Source organism: Eurosta solidaginis, chromosome 1 (assembly GCF_040869045.1).
Source record: "Eurosta solidaginis isolate ZX-2024a chromosome 1, ASM4086904v1, whole genome shotgun sequence".
Lineage (NCBI taxonomy): Eukaryota > Metazoa > Arthropoda > Insecta > Diptera > Tephritidae > Eurosta > Eurosta solidaginis.
The window spans coordinates 107,679,581-107,705,342 of NC_090319.1; the positions used below are offsets into that span (position 1 = coordinate 107,679,581).

The following is a 25,762-nucleotide window of genomic DNA, read 5'->3' on the forward strand; positions in this document are numbered from 1 at the left end:
CCAGGTCATCAGTGGCAACCTTCTTGCGATGAATATCGTTTGAGACGAAGCGTACGATATTTCCAATGTATTTTTTTACTCCCCTAACACCCCAAAATACACAAACGTCTCTCCCAGCCTCACTGGCACTGAAACTGATTTAGGAGCCGAAAATAGGCCAATCCCTGTTTTAGTAGTTTGTATGTCCTCCATTTATATCTATAACCGATTTTAATCTTTTTGGCATCGACTGAATTAATTTTCGTGTTGTTTCTGAATATTCATTCATTAAAGCGTTCTTCAGGTCATTTTTACTTGTAGTTTTATGTTTTCGAATATTTCGATCTAAATCGCCCATAAATTTTTGAGTACGTTCAGATCAGGGGACTGAGCTGAGGGAGTCATTAGATGGGGACAATTCCGTATTAACCACGACTGGGATCGTTATCTTGCTAGTACCGAAAATGACAATGAATACAAAGTTTATCAGCTCTTTGTAAAAGATTGGCCTTTAAAATGTCCAGGTACATTGTTTTGTCCCATAATGTAATGATAGAAGGTGGATGCAGATTTGAAAGCTGTCATATCGACCGCCCTTAGCTCTAGGTTGTATTTTGGAAGTACACGAGAAAGGGGGCATAAAAGAAGGGTAAAATTGAAGAAAGGTAAGATAGTATTTAATTTCATACTCATTCAAAATATAGAAAGTAGGTTAGGTTACATTATTGTAGTGAAATTTTACGATAAAAACAATTAAGAACGGGACTGCCTTAGGCTGTGCCGAAGACCTAATACCTTTCCTTTATGGATCTGAAGTCATATAGGAGCACTGGTCACGACATTATACATATGTATAAGTTGTAATTGATGACTTCAATGCCAGAATTAGAAAATAAGGTGTATTTAGTCTCGTCAGACTTTTCAGCCTCTTCGAATAAGTCTCTTGCATTCATTGAGCCTAAATATTTCTGTCGGTGCCCTAGACATGTTCTCATTCAGCATCATGTTTAAACATAAAAATGTCCACACGTCCGTCTCTCGGTACCAACAAACCCCACAAAGGAAGCTGTAAAAACATATTCAAAACAATTACCACTTTATTATTTAAATTGCAATACATCTTACCAGCATTTAACGCCTTAAATGTGCAGATTTTATTAATTTTGTTGAATAAACATTGAATGAAAAAATGAGTTTTGTAAAGCGACAATATTCTTATTTCTAAGGGCGTTCAAGATATCGGCGTAAGAGCGAGAAACTGCTTACATCCGTCACCTTCTATCATTCCATCATAGTTTTGTCCATCGTATCATCTATAAACGTTAAATTTCTAACGCCCGCTGCCGACATACAAGCTTAAACTATAACGTGTCCCCCTGCGTGGTTCTCTGTTGCCTTCAAATGTTTAGTTTGCAGCTCGGTATTTGGTTTGCGCCATACATACGACGGGCCTTCGGAGCCAAATGTATTGAATTTCGACTCGTTAGCAAATAGCACGTGGTCCTAATCTTAAGTCCTTGTAAACATGATATTTTGCAAACTTTAGGCGCATTTGTTGATTCCTTTAAATTCATTTTGAATATATCTTCCAAAAGTTAAAAAAAAAATTTTTTTATTTAATAATTTGGGAAAAATTTAAAAAACTTGACATCAGAACGGACAAGGCGACAGCTGTTTAGATTATACTTTTTAATCTCTTCAAGGCCTTTTCTCCCGGGAGTTGGATTTTATTTTCAAACTTTTGAAAAGTGCCACTCTTAACCCTAGAGCATTCACGCATCTAAGAACAGCGCGGAGCATCTTGGTTACTTGATTTAACAATATAGTTTTCAATGCATTACGATTTTTAAACATTTTCTTTTTAACATATTTATAAGCGAAATCATTGTTTTTGCAATAGTATATTTATTTAATGAATTCACATTGTAAAATTTTATTAATTTATTCAAACAAAACATATCCTATATGTTACGCGAAATTAAAAATTGCGTGAGCAAGTTTAAGTTTAAGTAATTTAAAAGTAGCCGCGAGTTTTAAGAATTTATGTTCTGAAGGCATAATGCATCTTCTTCATAAAAAAAATGTAATTGCTTAAAATCAGGGGCGTAGCGACGAGGGGTTTTGGGGTTAACCTCCCCCCCTTGCCTAAGGATAATTTGATTTTTTAGGTTATTACAATTGAAATATTTGACATTTTTATGTCTATGTTAACAAATTTCTTTATAATTCTGCTACGTATTTACTTTGTTGGTGATATTATATTTTTAATATGCAAGCATATGTATGTATGAAGTGAACACTTATATTTTAATCATATTCTGTTTCATAATAATTCTGCAATGAAAAGATAGCGTGACTTCTTCGACGGCATATCAGTTATTGAAAGCTATAAAATCTGCAGAATTTTAAACTTCAATTGTTGTCAGCACCGCCATTTTGTACGTTACTCTGTCGTTGAATCAGCAGCTTCAAGAAAAGAAAATCGAAAAGAAATAACCCACACGACTTTGCGATTTAGTACACGAAGAGCTCAAAGATATGCGTAGATCAGCTGGCGAGAAGTTCAAGAATATTGTAACGAATTTACTGCAATTCGCCTTATTTGCAATCTTCTGCTAACATTCGAATCACTAAACTGGTGAATAAATAACACCACTATTCAATAATGCAAAATGGTCTTTATTAAAATACTTTCAAAAATAACACTGCTATTGCTCGACAGATGGAATGCTTAAATCAAACTGATTGTCGCGCCTCTACTGTTGCTGCCTTTTATACTCTGAGATTTCCTCGTTGCATCTTCTAGGCGCTTCCAGAATTTACTTAGTTACTGCTATATAATTATAACTACAGATGTACGTGTATATCTCTCATATGCGCGTGTATTTGTGAGCGACACTTCCACAATTATAATTTCATACTTTTGGGAACATCTCAGATAAGATATCTGCATGTGTTTGTGCGTTGCTTCTCCGCTGCGTACATATGTGTAGACATAATGATTGGTTTACATTATTTTTCCTAAATCTAGCATCTTTTTGATGTACATTTTAAAAATAAATAATGTTAAATTTACAGCATTTTTTTGAAGTACACATTCCCTATTTTGAAATATAATGCAAATTTTACGTTATTTTCCATGACGAAAACACATTATTATAATGTAATACCTACATTTTTTTTTATGTCAAAAACACATTTAAAAAATGTAAAATTCAAGTTATTTGATAAATGAAAAAATTTAAAATGTAAAAAACACATAAGTGCTTTTTCCGTGTAGATATGACTTTTTTAAATAAATTTTTTTCTATTCGATCAGTTTCTTTCTTTTGAATTTTATATACGTATACGTAAGATCTCATGCATAGGCTAAAAAACCATGAATTCTACTAATTCCTGAAGGAGGTACTTCGGTGTTTTTTATCATTTTATCTATGATTAATATTACAGGAATGCGATTCTGTGGCTTTTCCTAATGTTCACATGTTGTTGAAAATCTTGTGTACGCTTCCAGTAACCACGGCAACGAACGAGAGATCTTTTTCAACTCATAGGCTGGTTAAAAACTATTTGAGAAACACGATGAGTGAAAATCGATTGAATGGCTGTGCTTCACTAAGCATCCACCGTGATCAAATTGTTACCGTTGATGAAGTTTTAGATGAAATGGCAAAGAAAAGCCGATGCATGCGCTTGAGTTTTTAATGTAACCTTTTTCATATCATATTCTAAATACACGTACTTTAATGTTAAAGCTAAAGACAACATTTTTTTTATTTATTTAAAATTTTCATGATAATGTGTATCAACCTAATAATTTACGCTTGCCATTCTACCTTTCATATTAACGTAACTCTTTCAGTGCCCTAGAAATTAGCTGAAAAATTCCATTATCTAAATAAAAAAATTTCATTTGCATTTTCCCAAAAACTAAAATTTGGGTTACATCTGTTAACAAAAATACGTACATTTTGTAGCATCATTAAAATATTCATTATATTTTCATTTATATTTTTTTATTTAATTTATCCAGTCTTTCGAAACAGTAGCAACAGCGATTTATTCAACCTTAGTAATGATAGCGATGCATCCGGAAGTACAGCAAAATCTTTTTAAAGAAATTTCCTCATTGCTTCCACAAGAGGACACTGAAATTATGTACGATCATCTTAAGCAAGCTCCTTATTTAGATATGGTTGTAGCAGAAACACTACGCCTCATGCCGTCTATACCAGTTGTCGGACGGCAAGCAATGCGCAAATCTGCTTTAACATCGAAAATAGTTTTATCACCACGAATGGAAGTTATTGTTCCTATTTTCAGTTTGCATCGTTCCAAGGTTTGGTGGGGTCCACAAGCACATATTTTCAACCCCAATAACTTCTTACCTGAAAATATCTCCAAAAGAAATCCATACGTATATATGCCGTTCTCAAAAGGAGCCAGAAATTGCGTTGGTAGGTCTTTTAAACTCCTTAAATTTTTACATACCTTATATATAATATTCGAATAGATATCGTCGCCGTAGCTGTAAATACTGTTAACTTATTTTGATTAAATTTTAACCGAACGAAAAACTTAAGGGTGACTAGACCCATGTACCTAAGTACTTTAATAAGTATATGTGCACATCTTCAACTTTTATTAAAACTAGATTAATAAATGATAAAATTGGAAAATTATTTTTAGTAGCTTAATAAGTAAGCTAAGGAGTGTGTAGAAAGAAGTCCAAGCAAGTTGGGAAAGCTTCTAGGCGCCATTCATCAGCGAATGATCAAGACGATGTTTTTGCATGCGGTTTAAGCAGCTGACTACTGCTGGCCGCTTTCGGCCAAGTATCCTCTGGGTTGCCACTGAACATCCGTTTAGTAGTCCGTAAACAGTGATTTGTATGTACATCAATAATTCAATCATCACACATGTCCATACGAGCAGCGGAGAAGCAACGCACAAACACATGCATATATCTTATCTAAGGTGCTCACAAGAGAGGGCAATCATTTGTGCAAGTATTATGAGAAGCAATAAACATAGTTGTGGCTGGTGATTTTGTAGCTGATAACAAACTAGTAAGTTCTGGAATGGAAAAGCCTAGAAGTATGCAACGAGGAAATCAGACAGTATAAAAAGGCGACAGTAGTGGCGCGAGAATTCAGTTTCATTTAAGCTATCAATCAGTTTTGATTAAGGACGCAATCTGTCGGGCAATAGTAGAGTTATTTATTGTGAAGTACCTTAATAAAGGCCATTTTGCATTATTAAATATTGGAGTTATTTATTCAACAGTTTAGTGATTCGAACTTAGCAGAAGGTTGCAAATAAGGGGATTTGCAAGTAAATTCGTTACAATATTGTGACGAATATTAGTGACACTAAGTGATAATCACATCACTAGTCTGATGATAAGTAAATGAAGCCACAACAACAATAAAGCAGACAGTCACTTGCATCTACATAAACGAATCAATCATTATGTCTACACATATGTACGTACACGCAGCGGAGAGAGATGCACAAACACATGCATATATCTTATCTGAGATGCTCCCAAAAGTAGGCAAGGCAGTGGAAGTATCACTCATATATACACGCGCATGTGAGAAGCTATAACGTGCATCTGTAGTTATGTTATAGCTGGTAATTTTATAGCTGCTAGTAAATTCTGGAAATAGAAGCGCCTAGAAGTATGCGAACGTGAAATCACAGAGTATAAAAGGAAGTAAAGCTGAGAATCAGTATTCAGTTTGATTTAAGCATACTATCTGTCGAGAAGTAGTAGTACTTGAATAAAGGCCATTTTTCATTATTGAATAGTGGAGTTATTTATTCAACAGTTTAGTGATTCGAACGTAGTAGAAGGTTGCAAATAAGAGGAATTTCCCAAAATTCGTTACAATTGGTCTCAGAAGAGAAATTGTTGAATAAATTCCGAAGATTGGGAATAAAACTTGGACATGACAAAGTTGAGTGAATACAACCGGCAATAAACTCGAACTTCAGGCACGACTACGAGAGGCAATGGAATCAGAAGGTTTTAACGTGGAAGAGTATGTCTTTCATCTTGATGGCGATGACACAACAAAAATTGAATAGAAAAACGAAACATCGCAGGTAGTTACCAGCACGGACTTGAACATGATATTGGCTGCAAATCTGCACAAACATCGACAGTGTCATCTCAACTGGAGGAACAGAAGACATATATGACGTCACAAATGGCATCTCAACTAAAATCACGGGAGACACGCATAACATCAAAGATTGAAGCATAAGAAACGCGTATTTCAGAAACGTCGACACATATTACAACAAAGATGAAAACACAACTGAAAGAGCAAGAGGCACACATAACAGTACAACTCGAAGCGCAAGAGGCGCGTATATCATCAAAACTCGAAGCGCGTATGGACGAGAAAATAACGCAGTTTGAGGAAAAAATCGAAGCCGAGGTGGATGCTTTGAGAGGTCGTATACAAGAGTTGCAATTAAATCGCCTAGCTGTTTCAGCAAGTAATACGAAGGTAAAATCTCCATCTTTTGACGGCTCCGTTCCTTTCCATTCTTTAAGCTACAGTTTTAGAAGACCGCAGCAGTGAACAACTGGAATGCTGAAGAAAAAAGTTGCTGCTCTATTCGTAGCATTGAAGGGGCCAGAAGCCGAAATCCTACAGAGGATTCCCGAAGGAGAGCGGAACAACTATGAAGCATTGATGGCCGCTATTGAGAGACGTTATGGAAGCGAGCATAGAAAACAGATATAGCAAATTGAGTTGCAAAACCGTTACCAAAAAGCGAATGAGATTTTGCAGGAGTTGGCGTCGGATGTTGAAAGATTGGCTCATCTCGCAAATGCAGACGCACCCGTGGAATACACCGAGAGGGTTAAAATTCAGAACTTTATAAATGGAATACGGGATGTCGAAAGAAAACGAGCTACATATGCGAACCCAAAGCCAACATTTGCTGAAGCGGTATCCCATGCACTGACTCGGGAAACTGCCTCACTTTTGAGTAAGCCAGCGTAAAAAGCCCATCGTGTGGAAGTAGAAAGGCCAGACTGGGTAGACACAATATTCGAAGCACTGAAGGGGTTACAACAGAAAAATGCCGGAGTTATGAAGTGTTTCAAGTGCGGTAACCCAAGTCACATTGCACGTCATTGCGGCACCGGTCCTAGTATCTCCATCATGGGTGGCCGTAAACGCAAAGCGGAGGAGATGAGCAACAGCGTGCCAGATGTAAAAATTGAGAGCTAACTCCAGCTGTTGAATGTCCTGTGATGTCTGTCTCGCAAATTGGAAGAAAATCGAGTAGTCTTAACGTCAGAGGAAATGTGGATGGCAAAGAACGTCGCATCTCATTCCTTGATCCGATCCGATTTGGTCAACAGGAGAGTAAAGCCATTACCTGGAGCAAGATTGCGTACGAATACTGGCGAGTATAACCAAGTCCAGGGAGAAGTGGTATGTGAAGTCTTAATTGGGAAGGTCATGGTTCTACACAAGTTCGTTGTGGCACAGATCGTTGATGAAGTCATATTGGGAGTGGATTTCTTAGTTGACTATGACATCAGGATCGATATGCAGGGAAGGATTATGCAGTACAAGAACAAGGACGTGCCACTTAACTTCAGTTTTGAGCAAGGGTTCAGCAGTAAGCGAGTGCTGGTGGAGAATACTCGAAAGAGACCACGAAAGTCAAAGGTAACGGTTGATGGATCGAATGGGCCAAATAAAGCGAAATCATAAGTACCTGCGAGAGAAACACTGGCATTGACAAAACCAAATGGACGCACAAAAACGAAGGAAAGAATTTCCCAGAATGAATGCGAGGGTAGTTTCAAGCCAGGGCGCACTATTTTTGTGAAACGTCGGAACGATACTGATTATGCGAAGCCAATCCGTCAAGCGCAAGCTCTACGAAGTAGTTCAGTGGCCAAAAAACAGAGTGTGAGGGAACGGTCCAGGATAATGAGTAGTAGGATGAAACACACGTACGACAAGAACAATAATTCGGAAGGTTTCTTGGAGGGAGATTTGGTACTGCTATACAACCCTCACCGGCGGAAAGGTGTTCCGTCCAAATTTTGGTGCAGTTGGGAAGGCCCGTGCAGAGCTCCAAAGAGGATCAGTGATGTCATCTACCGCATACAAACAATTAGGAAACCACGAAATAGAAGGGTGGTTCATTTGGAGAGGCTAGCAACGGTATGATCGAGAGATTTGTCTGATCGAGACGATCAGACTTAGGTGGAGGGCAGTGTGACGAATATTAGTGACACTAAGTGATACTCACATCACTAGTCTGATGCTAAATAAATGAAGCCCAACAACAATAAAGCAGGCAGTCTCTTGTATCTACATAAACGGATCAATCATTATGTCTACACATATGTACGTACACGCAGCGGAGAGAGATGCACAAAAACATGCATATATCTTATCTGAAATGTTCCCAATAGTAGGCAATTATCTGCGGAAGTATCACTCGCACATACGCGCATATGAGAAGTTATAACGTGCATCTTTAGTTATGTTATAGCTGGTAATTTTATAATTTCTAGTAAATTATAGAAATAGAAGCGCCTAGAAGTATGCGAACGAGAAATCACAAAGTATAAAGGAGGTAAAGCTGAGAATCAGTATTCAGTTAGATTTAAGCACGCTATCTGTCGAGAAGTAGTAGTACTTGAATAAAGGCCATTTTGCATTATTGAACAGTGGAGTTATTTATTCAACAGTTTAGTGATTCGAACGTTAGTAGAAGGTTGCGAATAAGAGGAATTTCCCAAAATTTGTTACAATATTTATTTGTCCAAGAAGAGCTGGGCAGTCAGTTACACCAGCGATTATGTCGTATAAACATTAAGTTTTGAACAGATCGCCTGAATTCGAGCGGCAAGGGATTTTTGATAATGGAGACGTTGAAGGACAAACCGAATGAAATCGCATTGAACCCTTTCAATTCATGCTGAGCGTGTGGAGAAAATTGGATCCCAAATGACATCCATACTTTAACTTAGATTGCACTTAATAAATATACAATATTGTAACGGATTTACTGCAATTCAGCTTATTTCAAATCTTCTCCTAAAGTTCGAATCACTGAACTGTTGAATAAATAATTCCACTATTCAATAATGCAAACTGGCCTTTATTAAAGAACTTCACAATAAATAACACTACTATTGCTCGCCAGATAGCGTCTTAAATTGAACTGATTGTCGCGCCTCTACTGTTGCTGCCTTTTATACTCTGTGGTTTCTCGTTCGCATCTTCTAGGCCCATCCCATTTCCAGAATCTACTGGTTGGTTATCTGCTATAAATTTCTCAGCTAAAACTACAGATGCACAATTTTTATAGCTTCTCTCATAGCTCATGCGCGTGGGTTTGTTAGTAATACTTGCACAATTATTGCATACTTTCAGGAGTATCTCAGATATATGCATGTTCTTGTGCGCTGCTTCTCCGCTGCGTGTGCGTGCATATGTGTAGACATAATGATTAATTTGGTTATGTGCATACAAGTTACTGCTTAGCATCGGCTTAGAGATGACAGTACCCCTTAGTGTTGCTAATATTCGTAACACTGCCCTCCACCTAAGTCTGATCGTCCCAATCAGACAAATCTCCTGATCTAAACGCCGCTAGCATCTCCAAATGTACCACTCTTCTATTTCGTGGTTTCCCAATTGTTTGTATGCGGTAGATGACATCACTGATCCTCTTCGCAACTCTGCACAGGCCTTCCCAACTGCACCAAAATTCGGATGGAGTACCTTTCCGCCGGTGAGGGTTGTATAGCAGTACCAAATCTCCCTCCCGGAAACCTTCCGAATTATTTTTCATGTCGTACCTGTGTTTCATCTTACTACTCATTACCCTGGGCCGTTCCCTCACACTCTGTTCTTTGGAAAATGAACTACTTCGTAGAGCTTGCGCTTCACGGATTGGCTTCGGATAATCAGTATCGTTCCCATGTTTCAAAACAGTAGTGCGCCCGGCTTGAAACTTCACTCGCATTCTTTCTGGGAAATTCGTTCCTTCGTTTTTGTGCGTGCATTAGGGTTTGTCAATGCCAGTATTTCTCTCGCAGGTACTTTTGATTTCGCTTTATTTGGGCCATTCGATCCATCAACCTTTACCTTTGACTTTCGTGGTCTTTGTCGAGTCTTCTCCACCAGTACCCGATTACTGCTGAACCCTTCCTCCAAACTAAAGTTAAGTGGTATATCCTGGTTCTTATAGCGCATAATCTTTATCCGCATATCGATCCTGATGTCATGGTCAACTAAGAAGTCCACTCCCAATATGACTTCATCAACAATCTCCGCGACAATGAATTTGTGTAGAACCATGACCTTTCCAATTAATACCTCACATACCACTTCTCCTTGGACTTGGTTATACTCGCCAGTGACCGTACGCAACCTTACTCCAGGTAACGGTTTTACTCTCCTGTTGACCAAGTCAGATCGGATTAAGGAATGAGATGCGCCCGTATCTACAGTCAGTACTTGCTCCTTGCCATCCAGCTTTCCTTTGAAGGCAAGACTGCTCAATTTTCTTCCAATTTGCGACACAGATATCACAGGACATTCAATATCTGGGGCAAGTTTTCGTTCTTTACATCTGGCACACTCTTGCTCATCTCCTCCAGCTTTGCGTTTACAGCCACCCACATTGTTGGAACTATTAGGTCCAAGATCGCAGTGACGTGCAATGTGACCGGGCTTCCCTCATTTGAAGCATTTGAAAACTCTTTCAATCCGCTTTTGCGATCCTTTCAGCGCCTCCAATATTGCGTCGACTCACTCTGGTCTTTCTACTTCCACACGGCGTGCTTTGAAAACTGGCTTATACAGAAGCGACTCTGAATTTTTACCCTTTCAGTGTATTCCACGGGTGCGTCCGCATTCGCTAAATATGCCAGCCTTTCAACATCCGACGCAAACGCTTGCAATGTTTCACCAGGCCTCTGGAAGCGGTTCAGTAACTCCATTTGGTATATCTGTCTCCTATGCTCAATACCGTATCGTCTAGAGCGCCCATCAATGTTTCATAACAGTTCCGTTCGTCCTCTGGAATAGTCTGTAAGATTTCGGCAGCTGGTCCTTTCAATGCTACGAAGAGTGCAGCAACTTTATCTTCAGCATTCCAGTTGTTCACTGTTGCGGTCTTCTAAAATTGTAGCTTAAAGACCTGGAAAGGAACAGAACCGTCAAAGGATGGTGTTTTTACCTTTGGATTACTCGCTGAAACTGCTGGGCGATTTAGTTGCAACTGCTCGATACATCCTCTCAGAGCATCCACCTCGGCCTCGATTTTTTCCTCAAACTGTAAAATTTTTGTATCTTGCGCCTCCAACTTCGAGGAAATACGTCCTTCTTGCTCTTCCAATTGACCAGAGATCTGCTATGATATCTGTGCTGAAATTTGCGCCGACACTTCAGATATTCGTGCCTCTTGTGCTTCAATCTTCGCTGTTATACGGTTCTCCTGCGATTCCAGCTGAGATGACATTTCGGACATACGTGTCTCCTGTGCTTCCATCTTGGATGTTATGCGTGTCTCCTGTGATTGTAATTGTGATGACATGTTGGTGGATATTTGTGATGAAATTTCGGACATTTGTGCCGATATTGCAGCCAATATCATGTTCAGGTCTGTGTTCGCCATTGTCTGCGGTGTTTCATTTTTCTCCTCCAATATTGTTGTCTCATCGCCATCAAGATGAAAGACATACTCTTCCACGCCAATTTCTTCTAAATCCATTGCCTGTCGTAGACGTTCCTGAAGTTCTAGTTTAATGCCGGTTGTATTCAATCCACTGCTCTCTAACTCCTTCTTCAGGTGCTGGATCTTCAATTCACTTTACTTTGCCATGTCCAAGTTGTATTCCAAATATCCAGAATTTATTCAACAATTCCTCTTCTGACATCAATTGTAACGAATTTAGTGCAATTCCGCTTATTTCAAATCTTCTACTAAGGTTCGAATCACTGAACTGTTGAATAAATAACTCCACTATTCAATGATGCAAAATGGCCTTTATTAAAGTACTTCACAATAAATAACATTCTAATTGCTCGCCAGATAGCGTCTTAAATGGAACTGATTGTCGCGCCTCTACTGTTGCTGCCTTTTATACTCTGTGGTTTCTCGTTCGCATCTTCTAGGCGCTTCCATTTCCAGAATCTACTAGTTGATTATCTGCTATAAATTTCTCAGCTATAACTACAGATACACGATTTTTATAGCTTCTCTCATAGCTCCTGCGCGTGTGTTTGTGAGTAATACTTGTACAATTATTGCATACTTTCAGGAGTATCTCAGATATATGCATGTTGTTGTGCGTTGCTTCTCCGCTGCGTGTACGGACACATGTGTAGACATAATGATTAATTTGGTTATGTGCATACAAGTTACTGCTTAGCATCGGCTGCGAGATGACAGTACCCCTTAGTGTTGCTAATATTCGTAACAATATATTCCTAGTATATGGGTCCTTAAAGCACTTCGCGTACCGCCTTAACAAGCCAACCTAATAAAACCGCACTGCGTTTTTTAGCGCACGCAAACAACCGGCGTTTTTTTCCCTAACCCAAATAAGCATGCGTTGCGACACGCAGAACAAAAATTGGAAATCGAGTTAGGTTTTCACGCAGCAAATTCAATTTGAGTTGCTCTCATACAAGTTGTATGTGCATGAGACATTTTTGACAGAAAATGACTTGCGTGCGTTTATATTAGGTTGGCTTGTAAAAAAGCTAAACTAGCACAAGACTTGGATACGATATAGTTAACATGGTTGACAAAAGTGAAAGAAGAGTCCAAAATTAGACCAAGATCACGAAATTCAATTGAATTCAATAATTGTATGGTGTAAAACGGGACATTAGTCCAAATGAACCCCACTTATTGCACTACCAGAAATCCAAAAGCCGGACACTCCAATGAAGACCATAATCATTTACAACGATGTTAGAAACGCTCTGAATATGTGAACAAAATATCGAAGGATACTCTGGAACTAAGGAACGAATACGCAACAGGTAACACAACAGAACTTATAGAGAAACTTGCGACCGTTGAGCTGACAAAGAACAGGAAATTTGTATCTTTTGAAATAAAAGATATGTACTGGGAAATGCAACATCAGTCATTCCTAAAATCTGTAAAAAAGTACATACAGGAATTGAAATCCGACTAGGCGTGTCGTTTTACGCTAGATACATGGTTGACATCAGGCAAGGATCCTGAGCCAGATAAATAATTTTGTATGTAAAGGCAAAAACAGCGATTTGAGCCAGATAATTCCGCATAGAAGTTTGATCAAAGAGGATAAATATAATAAGAGCCGTCACTCGTTATTTTTTAGGCATTTACTCGATGTAAACTGTGAGGTAGTCGCTACTTTTTTTTTGGGCGAGATGTTTATAAATGTCTTCTATACATTTTCATGGGGTATTTGTGTTTATTTTTCCGACTGTATTTAATTAATTATTTAATTCTCTTTCCAAAAAACACGTTTGCATAAAATGACAACACCGCATGGATAAATGGAAGGCAATTCAAAAATGTCCCTTATAAAACAAAAGTAGCGACTACCTCACAGTTTACATCGAGTAAATGCCTAAAAAATAACGAGTGACGGCTCTTATTATATTTATCCTCTTTGGTTTGACGCAATTTATGGGCCAGATAGTTTATTAATTTCTTGTCTTTGATTTGGCAACACTGCCTTTAAAAACCCTACTTTTTCAAAAATAGATGTCGCCTTCTTGGCCTTTAGACGATTTTTTTAAATGAAAGACAACAGCAACTATCACAACTCATGTGTACAAAAATATCACGAACTCTGCTTCTCAAGTCTCACACTGATCCAGAGCATTCCCGTGAGAATTGGGCGTGATACGGAGAGAAAACTCACTACCCTACAAGAAACGCTGATAGTTTTACTAATACACTCACACTTGTAATTGACAATGCTGATCCTGCGATGACGTAAACATTGATACTCAAATTTATGTATGTTCCTTTGCTCGCTCACGCATGTCCGCATGTACCCAACGACAGCCTATAATCATGAAAAAGGGCTCAAACTGGGAAAGCTTCGGACACCTGGTACAGAACAAAAGAACATACAGCAGATACCATTATGCTTGTGAGACAGCTACATAATTCTCAACGGAATTTTATGTATGCCAGAACAGTTTATCCGATTTAATCATGTTGTCACTACTGACTGTCATATGTCAATCAAATGATTATCACGGTTGTTTTTTTATTTTTTAAATTCCGCCATTTTCAACCGACGAAAACCATATAAAAAATAAGTTTAAAAAATGAAAAAGAGAGCATTTCATTAAAAAATACCAAAAGCTGTCGGAATGTGTGGGGCGCACTCAAAAAATTGATACGCGAAAAATAATAGTGGTTAGTGTTGATTCATTTTTAAATGTGTTTCCGCATGAGGAAAGCGCTCTTCTGTTGTTTTGTTATTTTCTGAATTTAAATTGAACATTCTGAACTCGAATTCTTATAAAACTAAACAAACAAGAAAACCTTGTATGCTTTTATCACGTACAAAATTAAAAACGTAATGAAATAAAGTAAATAAAAAGCAAAAAGCATTGTTTCATTTTTGGCGGAATATAATAATGGTCATTTATGATAGTATAACAGTCAAACCTGATATCTACAGTAAACTATCATTTATGACACTTTTTGATAGTTAGAGTGTCAGCACTGATCCAGGAAAATGAATGAGAGTAAGCAGTACGGCAATATACTTAATCAGTAGGCCATGTTGGTGTATAAGAAGGAGACAAAAGCTCACACGTACACAGTTGTTTACATCACATTTGCGCAAGTCCCCTTAAGTTTGTGATAGAAAGTTTGTATGAGGCGCTGATCGTTAGGTTGACATTGCTGACAATCAGATGATAGTCATATGATAGTCAGTATTCTTGTAGGGTAGATGATGGCTATCATATGCGTTTTAACTACTAATAACGAGGAGCTGATACTGGAGTACCTCAATAAGCAGCATGGGAACATAAAATTTACAATCAGCCCAATTCTAAACGAAAATTCCGTGCGAGTTTTTTCCCTTCTCCCATTCCTCGCATTCTAAATAAAAATTCCTTGTGAGTTTTTTCACTTCTCCCTTTCCTCCTATTCTGAACAATGTTCGAAAAAGAGGAATCCGGTTATGGGAGAAAAGTAGGTATTATGAATGTGAGGAGAGGGAGATTTCTTTGCCATTTCATAGGAGTTTTTTCACTAGTTAAATTAAATGGAATGCATCAAAATAGTTAAAGGAAATTCGTTCTCTTAAGAAAGAACACTTATTTGTACAAATTTGTGCTAAAATATGTATTTACATTCTACCACAATATTCTCATTGTTAATACAACAACAACCTCAATATTCTTTACTACTCTCTTTGGAATTAGTGTAAAGGCAAAGAGAGTAGATTAATAAGAGCAAAGAGAGTAGATTAATAAGAGGAAGCATTGTAGAGTCGTTCATTCTCCACAAAGTGGGACGGCTGCGCCAGGAATACACCATACGTTCTGCCCCTGCTTCGTTTTCACCATCCTGATTAAAAAAGTCATGAGCCTGGGCATTCGCGCAATTTTAGTGATGTAAATTGCATGGCGCCAGCGCCAATGCGGTGCGAGCTCAATGGTAGCTCATTGACGCAATGACTCCAAGCGAATTTTTTACGCAACTTGGTAGTGAGTGCGTGGTACATTTCACTTGCGCTATTGTGTGAAACGACTTGTGTGTGTCAGGCACGAGTTTGGTGTTATTGGCGCTACTGGCAATGATGACACTGAGCTGATGACGGTAGCGTTGGTAGTTCAGCTTTTGAATCAGAGAAAGAATTAATGCCGCGTGTAAATTATTACGGCTTTGGCTATTATTGGTTGTGTATTTGAACCAAATAAATGCTGCGGACATAACAACCGGAGTCATTTTTGAGTTTTATATTTTAGATTTAATGCACAATTAATATGGGTGTGTTTGAGCAGCCAAATAATAACAGTAGTATTGCTAAAGTGGTGCTTAGTTGATGGAATGTCGCTAATTTCTTAGCGATGATCAATAGATTGTCAATATTTCGTTCAACGAACGCGCGAAATTGCCACATCTGCTCAAATTTTCCAAGATTTTCTATTGTTGATTCAACTTAAGCTGTTATGCCAATATTTTTCAGCCAGCTTATTTCAAATATGTAATTTTTCCAAAAGCAAAATAAATTACAGCAAAGATTACAGAGTTAAACAGCCTTAAAAATCAGCTATGTTGAGGCGGACAGCATAGCAAAAAGTATTGTTACGAATATTAGCAAAACTAAGAGGTGCTGCTATCTCTAAGCCGATGATAAGCAGTGACGCGAATTCACATCAATAATTCAATCATTATGTATCTACATAAATGAAACAATAATTGCGTCAACACATATGCACCATGTACGTATACGTGCAGCAGAGAGTCAATGCACAAACACATGCATATATCTGAGATACTCCTATAAGTATGCAATGATAAAAACTATAAAATTGTGCAATTGTAGTTACAGCTGAGAAGTTTGAGAGCTGCTGGACTAGTAGATTCTGGAAGCGCCTCGAAGATGCGAAGGTTGAAATCCAAGAGTATAAAAGGCGAAAATTGTAGAGGCGCTGGAATTCACTTTGATTTGAGTTGTCAAGCAGTTACGACTAAGACGATATCTAGCGAGCAATAGCAGTATTATTTTGAAAGTCAGTTTCATTTAAGCTATCAGTTTGGTTATTAAGCTATTCGTTGCACAGTTTGAGTGTTATTGTGAAGTATTTTAATAAAGGCCATTTTTCCATTATTCAATATTGGAGTTATTTATTCAACAGTTTAGCGATACGAACCTAGCAAAAGGGCAACTAGGAGGATTTGCAGCAAATTCGTTACAGTATGGTAAATTCCTCGCGCAGCCGTCTACAAATTCCACAAAGTTTTACAAGTCTACAATGTACCATCTTATAATTTTTAAAATCTTTGGTAGAACAAATTTTATGCGCAGCAATTTCAGAGGTGTATTTAAAGTTTGTCGCTTAGCAGTCCATATAAAGTTTAAGCGTAAACGTATATAGAAGAATAAAAAAACAGCTATTATTATTTTCAATGTCAGTAACATTTTCATTGTTACCGAACTGTACAATATTGACACCAGCATCACATACAATAGCTGGTTCAGAAATGGGGAGGGGAGAGGAGGTGTTGTTGCCGTCAGTGAAGTAAGAATTGGTAAACTGCGATCAATTACAATATTAGGATTGCAAGTTTTGGATTCGACATAAAGCGGCAATTACCCACCGACGTGTGCCGTACGTACGGACGTTTGTCGTTCGAAACACGTTTGACCGAACCCTCAAGCCCGCAGGAATCAATGTGTGCGTCTGTGTACATGTACATAACATATTTGTGTGTGTATTGTTTACAGATAAGCACTGTTGCCATTGACCATTTTGCATGCATGCTTATGGAAACATCAACTTTTTTCAATTTAATGTTTGACGTTGTAAAAGGCTGGAATTAATGTTAAATAAATATAAATAGATTACATATTTATAATCTGTACTTTTACATAAATATTTCGAATTATTTTCACAATTTTTCAAACTTTAATTAGGTGTTTTTGCATAAAACTGCAAACGGTCAAAAATTAGCGCACAAAAGTTTACTAGGCAACTCTGTCTAGTGAGAGAGCGATCAGCTGAAGCGGCAATTACCCACCGTTGTGTGCCATACGTACGGACGTTTGTCGTACGAAACACGTTTGACCGCACCCTCAAGCCCGTAGGAATCAATGTGTGCGTCTGTGTACATGTACATAACATATTTGTGTGTGTATTGTTTACAGATAAGCACTGTTGCCATTGACGATTTTGCATGCATACTTATGGAAACATGAACTTTTTCCAATTTAATTTTTGATGTTGTAAAAGGCTGGAATTAATATTAAATAAATATAAATAGATAACATATTTATAATCTGCACTTTTACATAATTACTTCGAATTATTTTCACAATTTTTCAAACTTTAATTAGGTGTTTTTGCATAAAACTGCAAACGGTTAAAAATTGGCGCACAAAAGTTAACTAGGCAACTCTGTCTAGTGAGAGAGCGATCAGCTGACACGTTCTTACGGAAAAAATCAAAATTGTTTTGATTTCTACGTTCCGAGCTACTTACGTACGGGCGTTGCACGTCGGTGAGTTACTCACGAACGTACGTACCAAAAACGTGTCAGCTGACACGACATATCTTATGAATGTGCAATGTAAACGAAAACTCACCGACGCACAGTGTTTCGTGTAGAACAAGCTAGCTGGACAAAAACAAAGTTCTTATTCCAAGAAAAGTGCAATGAGAAATGAAAGAAAACAAACAAAATAACTGGATTTCTGCTTTTTTTTGATATTTTTGCTCATATATATTGAGTAATTGAAGTAAGAAGGCAGGAGTGACCGTAAAATGCATTGATTAATTTGCAAAATTCTTGTTGAATATTAAGCTTCATATTTCTTTTAAGTGAACACTTTATATAATTTTTTTGATGCATTCTAAGCCCGAAGGTAAGTAAAATTTTTTAATAGTAATTCTTTCACAATTAGAGTATTTTCAATATATTTAACATTCCGTTATTAATAAGAAAAAGTATTTTTTCTTTATATTTTTAACTTTAGGGACAAAAAAGTTACATACATCCGCGGACATCCGGGCTAAATTTTACATATGTTATAGCCGAAAGTATTCTCTAATAGTAGAAAGAAAAAACCATTGCGAATTCTTTGCACATCTATTTTAAATTTTTTTTTTTGTAGATTTTGTTATTTCCACATATAAAATAGGATGTATGTACGTACCAGCTTCGACGAGATATTGAACCTTTAAAGCTGATCTACAAACGACAAAACCAATTCCCAGGTACAGGGAACAAACACGTAGCCATAAAACACACAAAAATAAACGCGCAAAGTCAACCAGAGCACACCAAAAGCAAAAAGGCGAAGACTTCAACCTGCCACAACCTACCGCACCAGTCACCAAGGCATAAAAACAGGTACATACAAAACAATCCTAATGCAGGTATAACCACACAGGAACGCTACACAAAACAACCCCATTTGGTAGCATCTACGCCAATACCTGAATGTAATATAAATACTGCACAACTGATAACAAATCAGAACGATCAACGACACTCAAGATGGCAGCACAACAATAATCAGCTATTCACCCTGTCGGAAAAAAAACAACACAAAGCAGTTTAGTTATAACCGTACCAAGAACGGAGTTTTTTGACATTTGGGTTCAACATTCGAAGGAAACCAGATATAAAGAATTATTGAGTTTTGTTGTACTTAAGTACGATTTAAGCGAAGCAGCCGAGTATTCGATAAAAAGTTTAAGCTTACAAATATCTGCATATTCGTCGAAGCTGGATCGAAAGTGGAACACTTCTGGAAGACATAAGGAGCGATTTTTGAATAAAAACTCGGAGTGGCTTTCGAGTCCAGACTTCACATTTACAATAACGGTGGATTCAAAGTTGCCATCAGACCAACCAACCACTTCTTCAGGTAACCCCGACCCCGGAAAACGAAAGAAGGACTTTGTTAGCTGCAGTGAAAAAACCAAACGGCGTCGAGTGGATGACCTCTTGCAATCCAGAAGTCCTGGTGAGTTACTTTATGCGGCAGAAGTATCAACGCGTATGTCCGGCAACAGAAATGTTGCTAACATTATAAAAAAAATCACAGGAAACCACTCAAATATCCGGCAAAAATATGACATGTGAGCCAGATGCAAGATAATTGAGCAATGTAGAGGCTTTAGCGTACTACGTAGATAGCAAGTCGACGACTCATGGGTACAAAACGACTTGGAAGTGGAGCATCTAGGCAGGCCATAAGGTTTATCCATCATTTTATAGTCTAAGAAAAGCTAAGGCTATCCAAATGAAATTGATGTGGGTGAAACACGTGTGGAAATTAAAGTCCAGTCCGTATTAGATAAAACTGTTGAGCGTTTAGTTTTAGAAAATCAAGAAGTTTTTGTTAGTTTATTACCTACAAACTTGACGTATACTTTAATCAGCAAGTGGGGATGCGATGAAAGCTCTGGCCATAGCACATATAAGCAAAAGTTTACATGCAGTTCTGACGCTGATGAGTTTTTGTTTATATTTTCTTTCGTTCCTCTTCAATTACAGGATGAAAAAGGTAACATTGTTTGGCAGAATCCTCGACCTTCTTCTACCAATTAAATTAATTTTTTCTAAAGAAACAAAAGATTTTATTCTTTTTGAAACGAACAAAGTTTTAGAGGAGGTAAGTGCGTTGTTGCCAACAAAGTACATGCTCGAAGAATACAAAGTTTCCGTAAATCACAATATGCTTCTTACAATGATTGACAGAAAAGTTTGCAATGCTTTGACTGAAACTTCTTCCGCACAAAAGTGTTATATTTGTGGTGCCACTCCAAAAGATATGAACAATGAGTTACGGGACTTTACGCCTAACCTAGATAATCTTGGTTTTGGTTTGTCTACTCTCCATGCATGGATAAGATGTTTTGAATGCTTGCTTCACATATGTTATCGCCTCGAAGTAAAAAAATGGCAGCTTATGAATGAGGCAGATAAAGAGAGTGTAAAGCTACGTTCCAACGAAATCCAGAATAAATTTAAAAGTGTACTTGGATTGATAGTAGATAAACCAAAACCAGGTTTCGGCAATACCGATGACGGCAACACTGCTCGTAGGTTGTTCGAAAATTCTGAGGCTAGTGCTGAGAATACGGGATTGGATGTAACGCTCATCAAAAGATTCGACACTCTCCTTCGCGCATTAGCATCTGCGTACAATATAAATATCCAAAGATTCGAAAAATTTGCGGTCGAGACTAAAAAACTATATATAGATCTCTATCCATGGTTTAATATGCCTGTTACAGTTCATAAAATCTTAGTGCATAGTACTGATATTATAAAATCAGCAATTTTACCTATTGGTCAACTTTCTGAAGAAGCCCGTAACAAAGATTTGAGACGATTCAGGGACGATAACACACAAAAGCAGTCGCATGAAGCCACGAATAGAGATCTTATGAATATGTTGCTTATAATATCGGATCCTTTAGTTAACATTTTTTGGGAGATACCTAAGAAAAAATTTAAATGTCTGACTTCAGAAGTCTTTAATTTACTGTCCCCCGATAATGTTGAGGAGTCAAAAAATACCCCAGTTGTTCAAGCTTTCACAGTAGTGTTGCTGATGCTCATGACTATTCCACAAGTGACTCATCGAATGAAAGTGATGATAGCGAATAATAACATAATTATAAAAGATAACCTACCATATAACTTTTTGTTGGATCAGGTTTTATTTAATTTAAATCTATTGTCTTTTCTTCTTTGTATGATACTTTACTTTTAAGTTTTTGTAATAAATGTAATAATAATGTTTGTAATAATTAATTTAATTATTTACATTGTTATTATTATTATTGTAATTCACTTTTACATTCCTGACTGGTACTATAAAATAATTTTGTAAAAATTGTAGTGCCATGATAAATACTCAAGTAAATAAAAAATATGTATGTACATATGTACAGTCACTCACCTAAATAAGTAGACACCCCTTTTTGGACAATTCTTACAATTTTCGCTTTCGCAAATTTATTTTAACTAATTTCCCATAAGAAAATGTGTCACTATCTATAACAAAAACTAAATTATATTTAAAAATTGTTTGAAAAATTCGACGAATTTTCATAAAAAATTTAAATTTTTTTTTAGAGTATTGAGATTTGTAGTCCATTCAATTTAAGTACAATAAAGTAATATTCTTAAGTCCTTTAAATTTTTTTGGACCTATGTCACTTATTCACATGAGTTACTGTATATGAAATAAGCAAATGTATGCATATGAAGTAAAATTTTGGAAAAAAATAAAAAAAAGAAAATATGGCTGAAAAAAATTACGTAGTTGTAATAAATGACTGCATATGAAACGGAAAATCTCATAAAATAATTTTGTCCGCCCGTACGTACGTAGCCCGGAACGTAGAAATCAAAACGATTTTGATTTCTTCCGTAAAACGTGTCAGCTGGTCGCTCTCTCACTAGACAGAGTTGCCTAATAACCTTTTGTGCGCTAATTTTTGATCGTTTGCAGTTTTATGCAAAACGTCCGTACGTGCGGCACACGTCGGTGGGTAATTGCCGCTTAAGTTTTATGTTCCCATTCCATACCATTCGCACCAACACCAATACACAGATTTTGAAAATTTTGAACAGACATATTTTGTTATTGTACAGATGAGCCAAACATACACCCTACAAGAAACGCTGATAGTTTTACTAATACAATCACACTTGTAATTGACAATGCTGATCCTGCGATAACGTAAACATTGATACTCAAATTTATGTATGTTCCTTTGTTCGCTCACGAATGTCCGCATGTTCCCAACGACAGCCTATAATCATGAAAAAGGACACAAACTGGGAAAGCTTCGGACACCTGGTACAGAACAAAAGAACATACAGCAGATACCATTATGCATGTGAGACAGATACATAATTCTCAACGGAATTTTATGTATGCGAGAACAGTATATCACTACTGACTGTCATATGACAATCAAATGATTATCACGGTTGTTTTGTTATTTTTTAAATTCCGCCATTTTCAACCGACGAAAACCATATAAAAAATTAGTTTAAAAAATGAAAAAGAGAGCATTTCAAAGCTCCATGCTAAAAGAAAAAAATCGAAAATAATATTAAAAGATAACAAAAACTGTCGGAATGTATGGAGCGCACTCAAAAAATGGATACGCGAAAAATAATAGTGGTTTCCGCATGAGGAAAGCGTTCTTCTGTTGTTTTATTTTCTGAATTTAAATTGAACATTCTGAACTCGAATTCTTATAAAACTATTTATTTTAAACAAATAAGAAACACGTATGCTTTTATTACGTACAAAATTAAAAACGTAATGAAATAAAGTAAATAAAAAGCAAAAAGCATTGTTTCATTTTTGGCGGAATATAACAATGGTCATTTATGATAGTATAACAGTCAAACCACATATCTACAGTAAACTATCATTTATGACACTTTTTGATAGTTAGAGTGTCAGCACTGATCCAGGAAAAGGAATGAGAGTGAGCAGTATGGATATATACTTGATCAGTAGGCCATGTTGGTGTGTAAGAAGGAGACAAAAACTCACACGTACACAGTTGTTTACATCACATTTGCGCAAGTCCCCTTAAGTTTGTGATAGAAAGTTTGTATGAGGCCCTGATCGTTAGGTTGACATTGCTGACAATCAGATGATAGTCATATGATAGTCAGTATTCTTGTAGGGCAGGTGAACCACGAGTGCTATGTATTTATCCTTAACCGAGGGTGGTTTTCACTTATCAACTTGTGTGGTTAACTCTTAGATAAATAAAGTAATTTTAAAAAAATGTTTAAGTTAAACGGTTTTACTGAAAACAATACTTACATGAAATAATAATAATACTAAAAGCCAGAAAATAATTAGGTAGGTCCTAGGTACTAGTCATCACACTCCTCATCAATCTAGGGCGTTGATCAGACAATTATTTTTTTTGGTTTTAATTGACACCGCATACGCAAGCGTCGGTTGGCAAGGTGCTTTAAAGAGCCCTTATACTGCCAGGTTATCTTTCAATTTCGTTATTTGTATAACAGTTAATTTTTTGGTTTTTTTTCCTTGGCACCACGCCAGCCACAATATTATTAATATAGGTATGTATATTTGAAAATTCAGTTTAATTTTTATGGCGTCACGCCAGATATTCCGTTAGTTTATGTATTTGTTAAAATTTAAAGTTAAGTTTTTTATTGGCACCACGCCATTTTTCCAATATTAAGTTATATGTAAATCGATTTGGTATTATGTGACCCACGCCAGGTTATAAATTCCAATTTTTCAAATGCTTTCACTTATACTTTCTGATTCAATTATTTAGTATTTTTGAATATTTTTAATTAGATTTTTGCCATTTCGTTTCCCACACTATCCGCCATTTTATTCTCAACCGCATGAATATAGTCCTTTAATAACACGCGGTTGAGTTGTGGGGAAAATCGAACTTGACCCGACGACGTTACAAAACGAAGTGATCAGACAATTAAGTAAGAGCGTTGGGCGCGTGAAATTTCTAAAAATGTGAGGCGTAGCATAACCTTATTAAGGTTCAAGCTGGAGACATTGGTGCTTTATCGGTAACCGTATCGGTAACCTTATAACAGCTGATTCGACCAACCCTATGAGAATCAATGCAATCGATTATTGGTGCCGCTAAGGTCGTAACCGTATCGTAGCCAACCAATTGGGTTTTGGTTTCCGTCGTAACGATAAACAGATGATTTCGTTAGGGATACAGATACAGCGATACGACATACGGCACCAATGACTCCGGCTTCAGTTGGTCGTATATACGACTATCAATAGAAAAGAACATTGACTGTTTTATTGATGTTTTCTGGGGAGCATTTACTTTCGACGTTTAAACGGTTAAGCGCCAATTAAGTAAGTAAGTAATTTACTTTCGATCATGTGTTTCACAAAGTTGGACTTTGGTATGGTGGTTGGAATCCGTGGTTTTTTTTTATGTCATCTTTTCATCCGGATCCTCTGAGTTAGTGTTAGTTCTTAGTTTTCAATGTTTTAAACGCTGTGCTTATTTTGTATTTTTTGTTTTTTTAATGTTTGCTAATTTATATGTTGGACATTCCAAGTAAAACTGGGACACCATAATGGATCGATAAGTTATATAGTGTTGGGTTCCTCCCGAAACTAGTTTTTCTTACATGTATTCTTTTTAACTTAAGTATTTCTATTAGTGCTTAAGACACCTTTTTAATAAAGCATATATATTTTACAGGTTGGCGTTATGCAGAAATCGCTATTAGAATTACGCTTATGATACTTGTGCGGAAATTTAAATTTTCTACATCATACAAATATGGAGATCTACATTTCGTCGATCATATAAGTCTATGGTATCATGTGGAGCCTAGCTTTAATCTTGAATTAAGAAATGTATGATAAGATCTTAGGAAAATTACCGGCTATAAGGAAGGAACTTGGATGATTCACAACATAACGCTAGCCCGTTACTAGCAACCGCCTGTCAGACAAAATAATTTTCTTAAATAGTTTTGGACTAAGAACATTTATGTTATTTTCACTAACATACATACTTCGCTGGGACTCAAAACACACGTTCCTACACATCTACAAAGATACTTTATATCTCCAAACGGTTAAAAGCATCATATATATTTATGTATAAACACCAAGGACAATGAGCCGCTCACTTGGGTTTTGGTGGTTGGATTAAGTAGATTTAAATTAACTTTGTTTATTTTGCATTTGCATTGCATATAAAATATAATTTTTCATCTAAACCTGGTTTCAAAATAAGGTTTTTAATTCGGATACTGTTTGTGAGGAGTATTAGACTTAAAGAAATAACCGCTTAAACAGAACCGGAGGTGGTGTTTTGCTAGCTGTACACTCATCAATGACATCCGGGGACAACTGTCAATATTTTACTTATTTCAAAGTCGCTTCCCAAGGCAGTCGGTTCTATGTACCGGAGCGACTCGGGATTTTTCCCGACAAAGGACTGTCATTTCAGTGTGACCCCATCTAATTTGTTTCGTCCCTCCCACAAAT

The 25,762-nt window shown here is 36.9% G+C and overlaps 1 protein-coding gene across 2 annotated transcripts in view; it reads left to right on the plus strand.

Moving 5' to 3' along the window:
• LOC137236678 (probable cytochrome P450 313a4) overlaps nucleotides 1–25,507 on the plus strand; it is a 202,487-nt gene extending 176,980 nt beyond the window's left edge. The window contains exons 8-9 of one of the 2 annotated variants that reach the window (XM_067759573.1): nucleotides 4,013–4,436; nucleotides 24,966–25,507. In XM_067759573.1, the coding sequence (XP_067615674.1) occupies nucleotides 4,013–4,436; nucleotides 24,966–25,129 (588 nt within the window). In that variant the 3' untranslated portion in view covers nucleotides 25,130–25,507. Of the gene's footprint in view, nucleotides 1–4,012; nucleotides 4,437–4,492; nucleotides 4,728–24,965 lie in introns of those variants that run through there. The other variant, XM_067759574.1, reaches the window with a different exon arrangement.
• The last annotated feature ends 255 nt before the right edge of the window (nucleotides 25,508–25,762 follow it).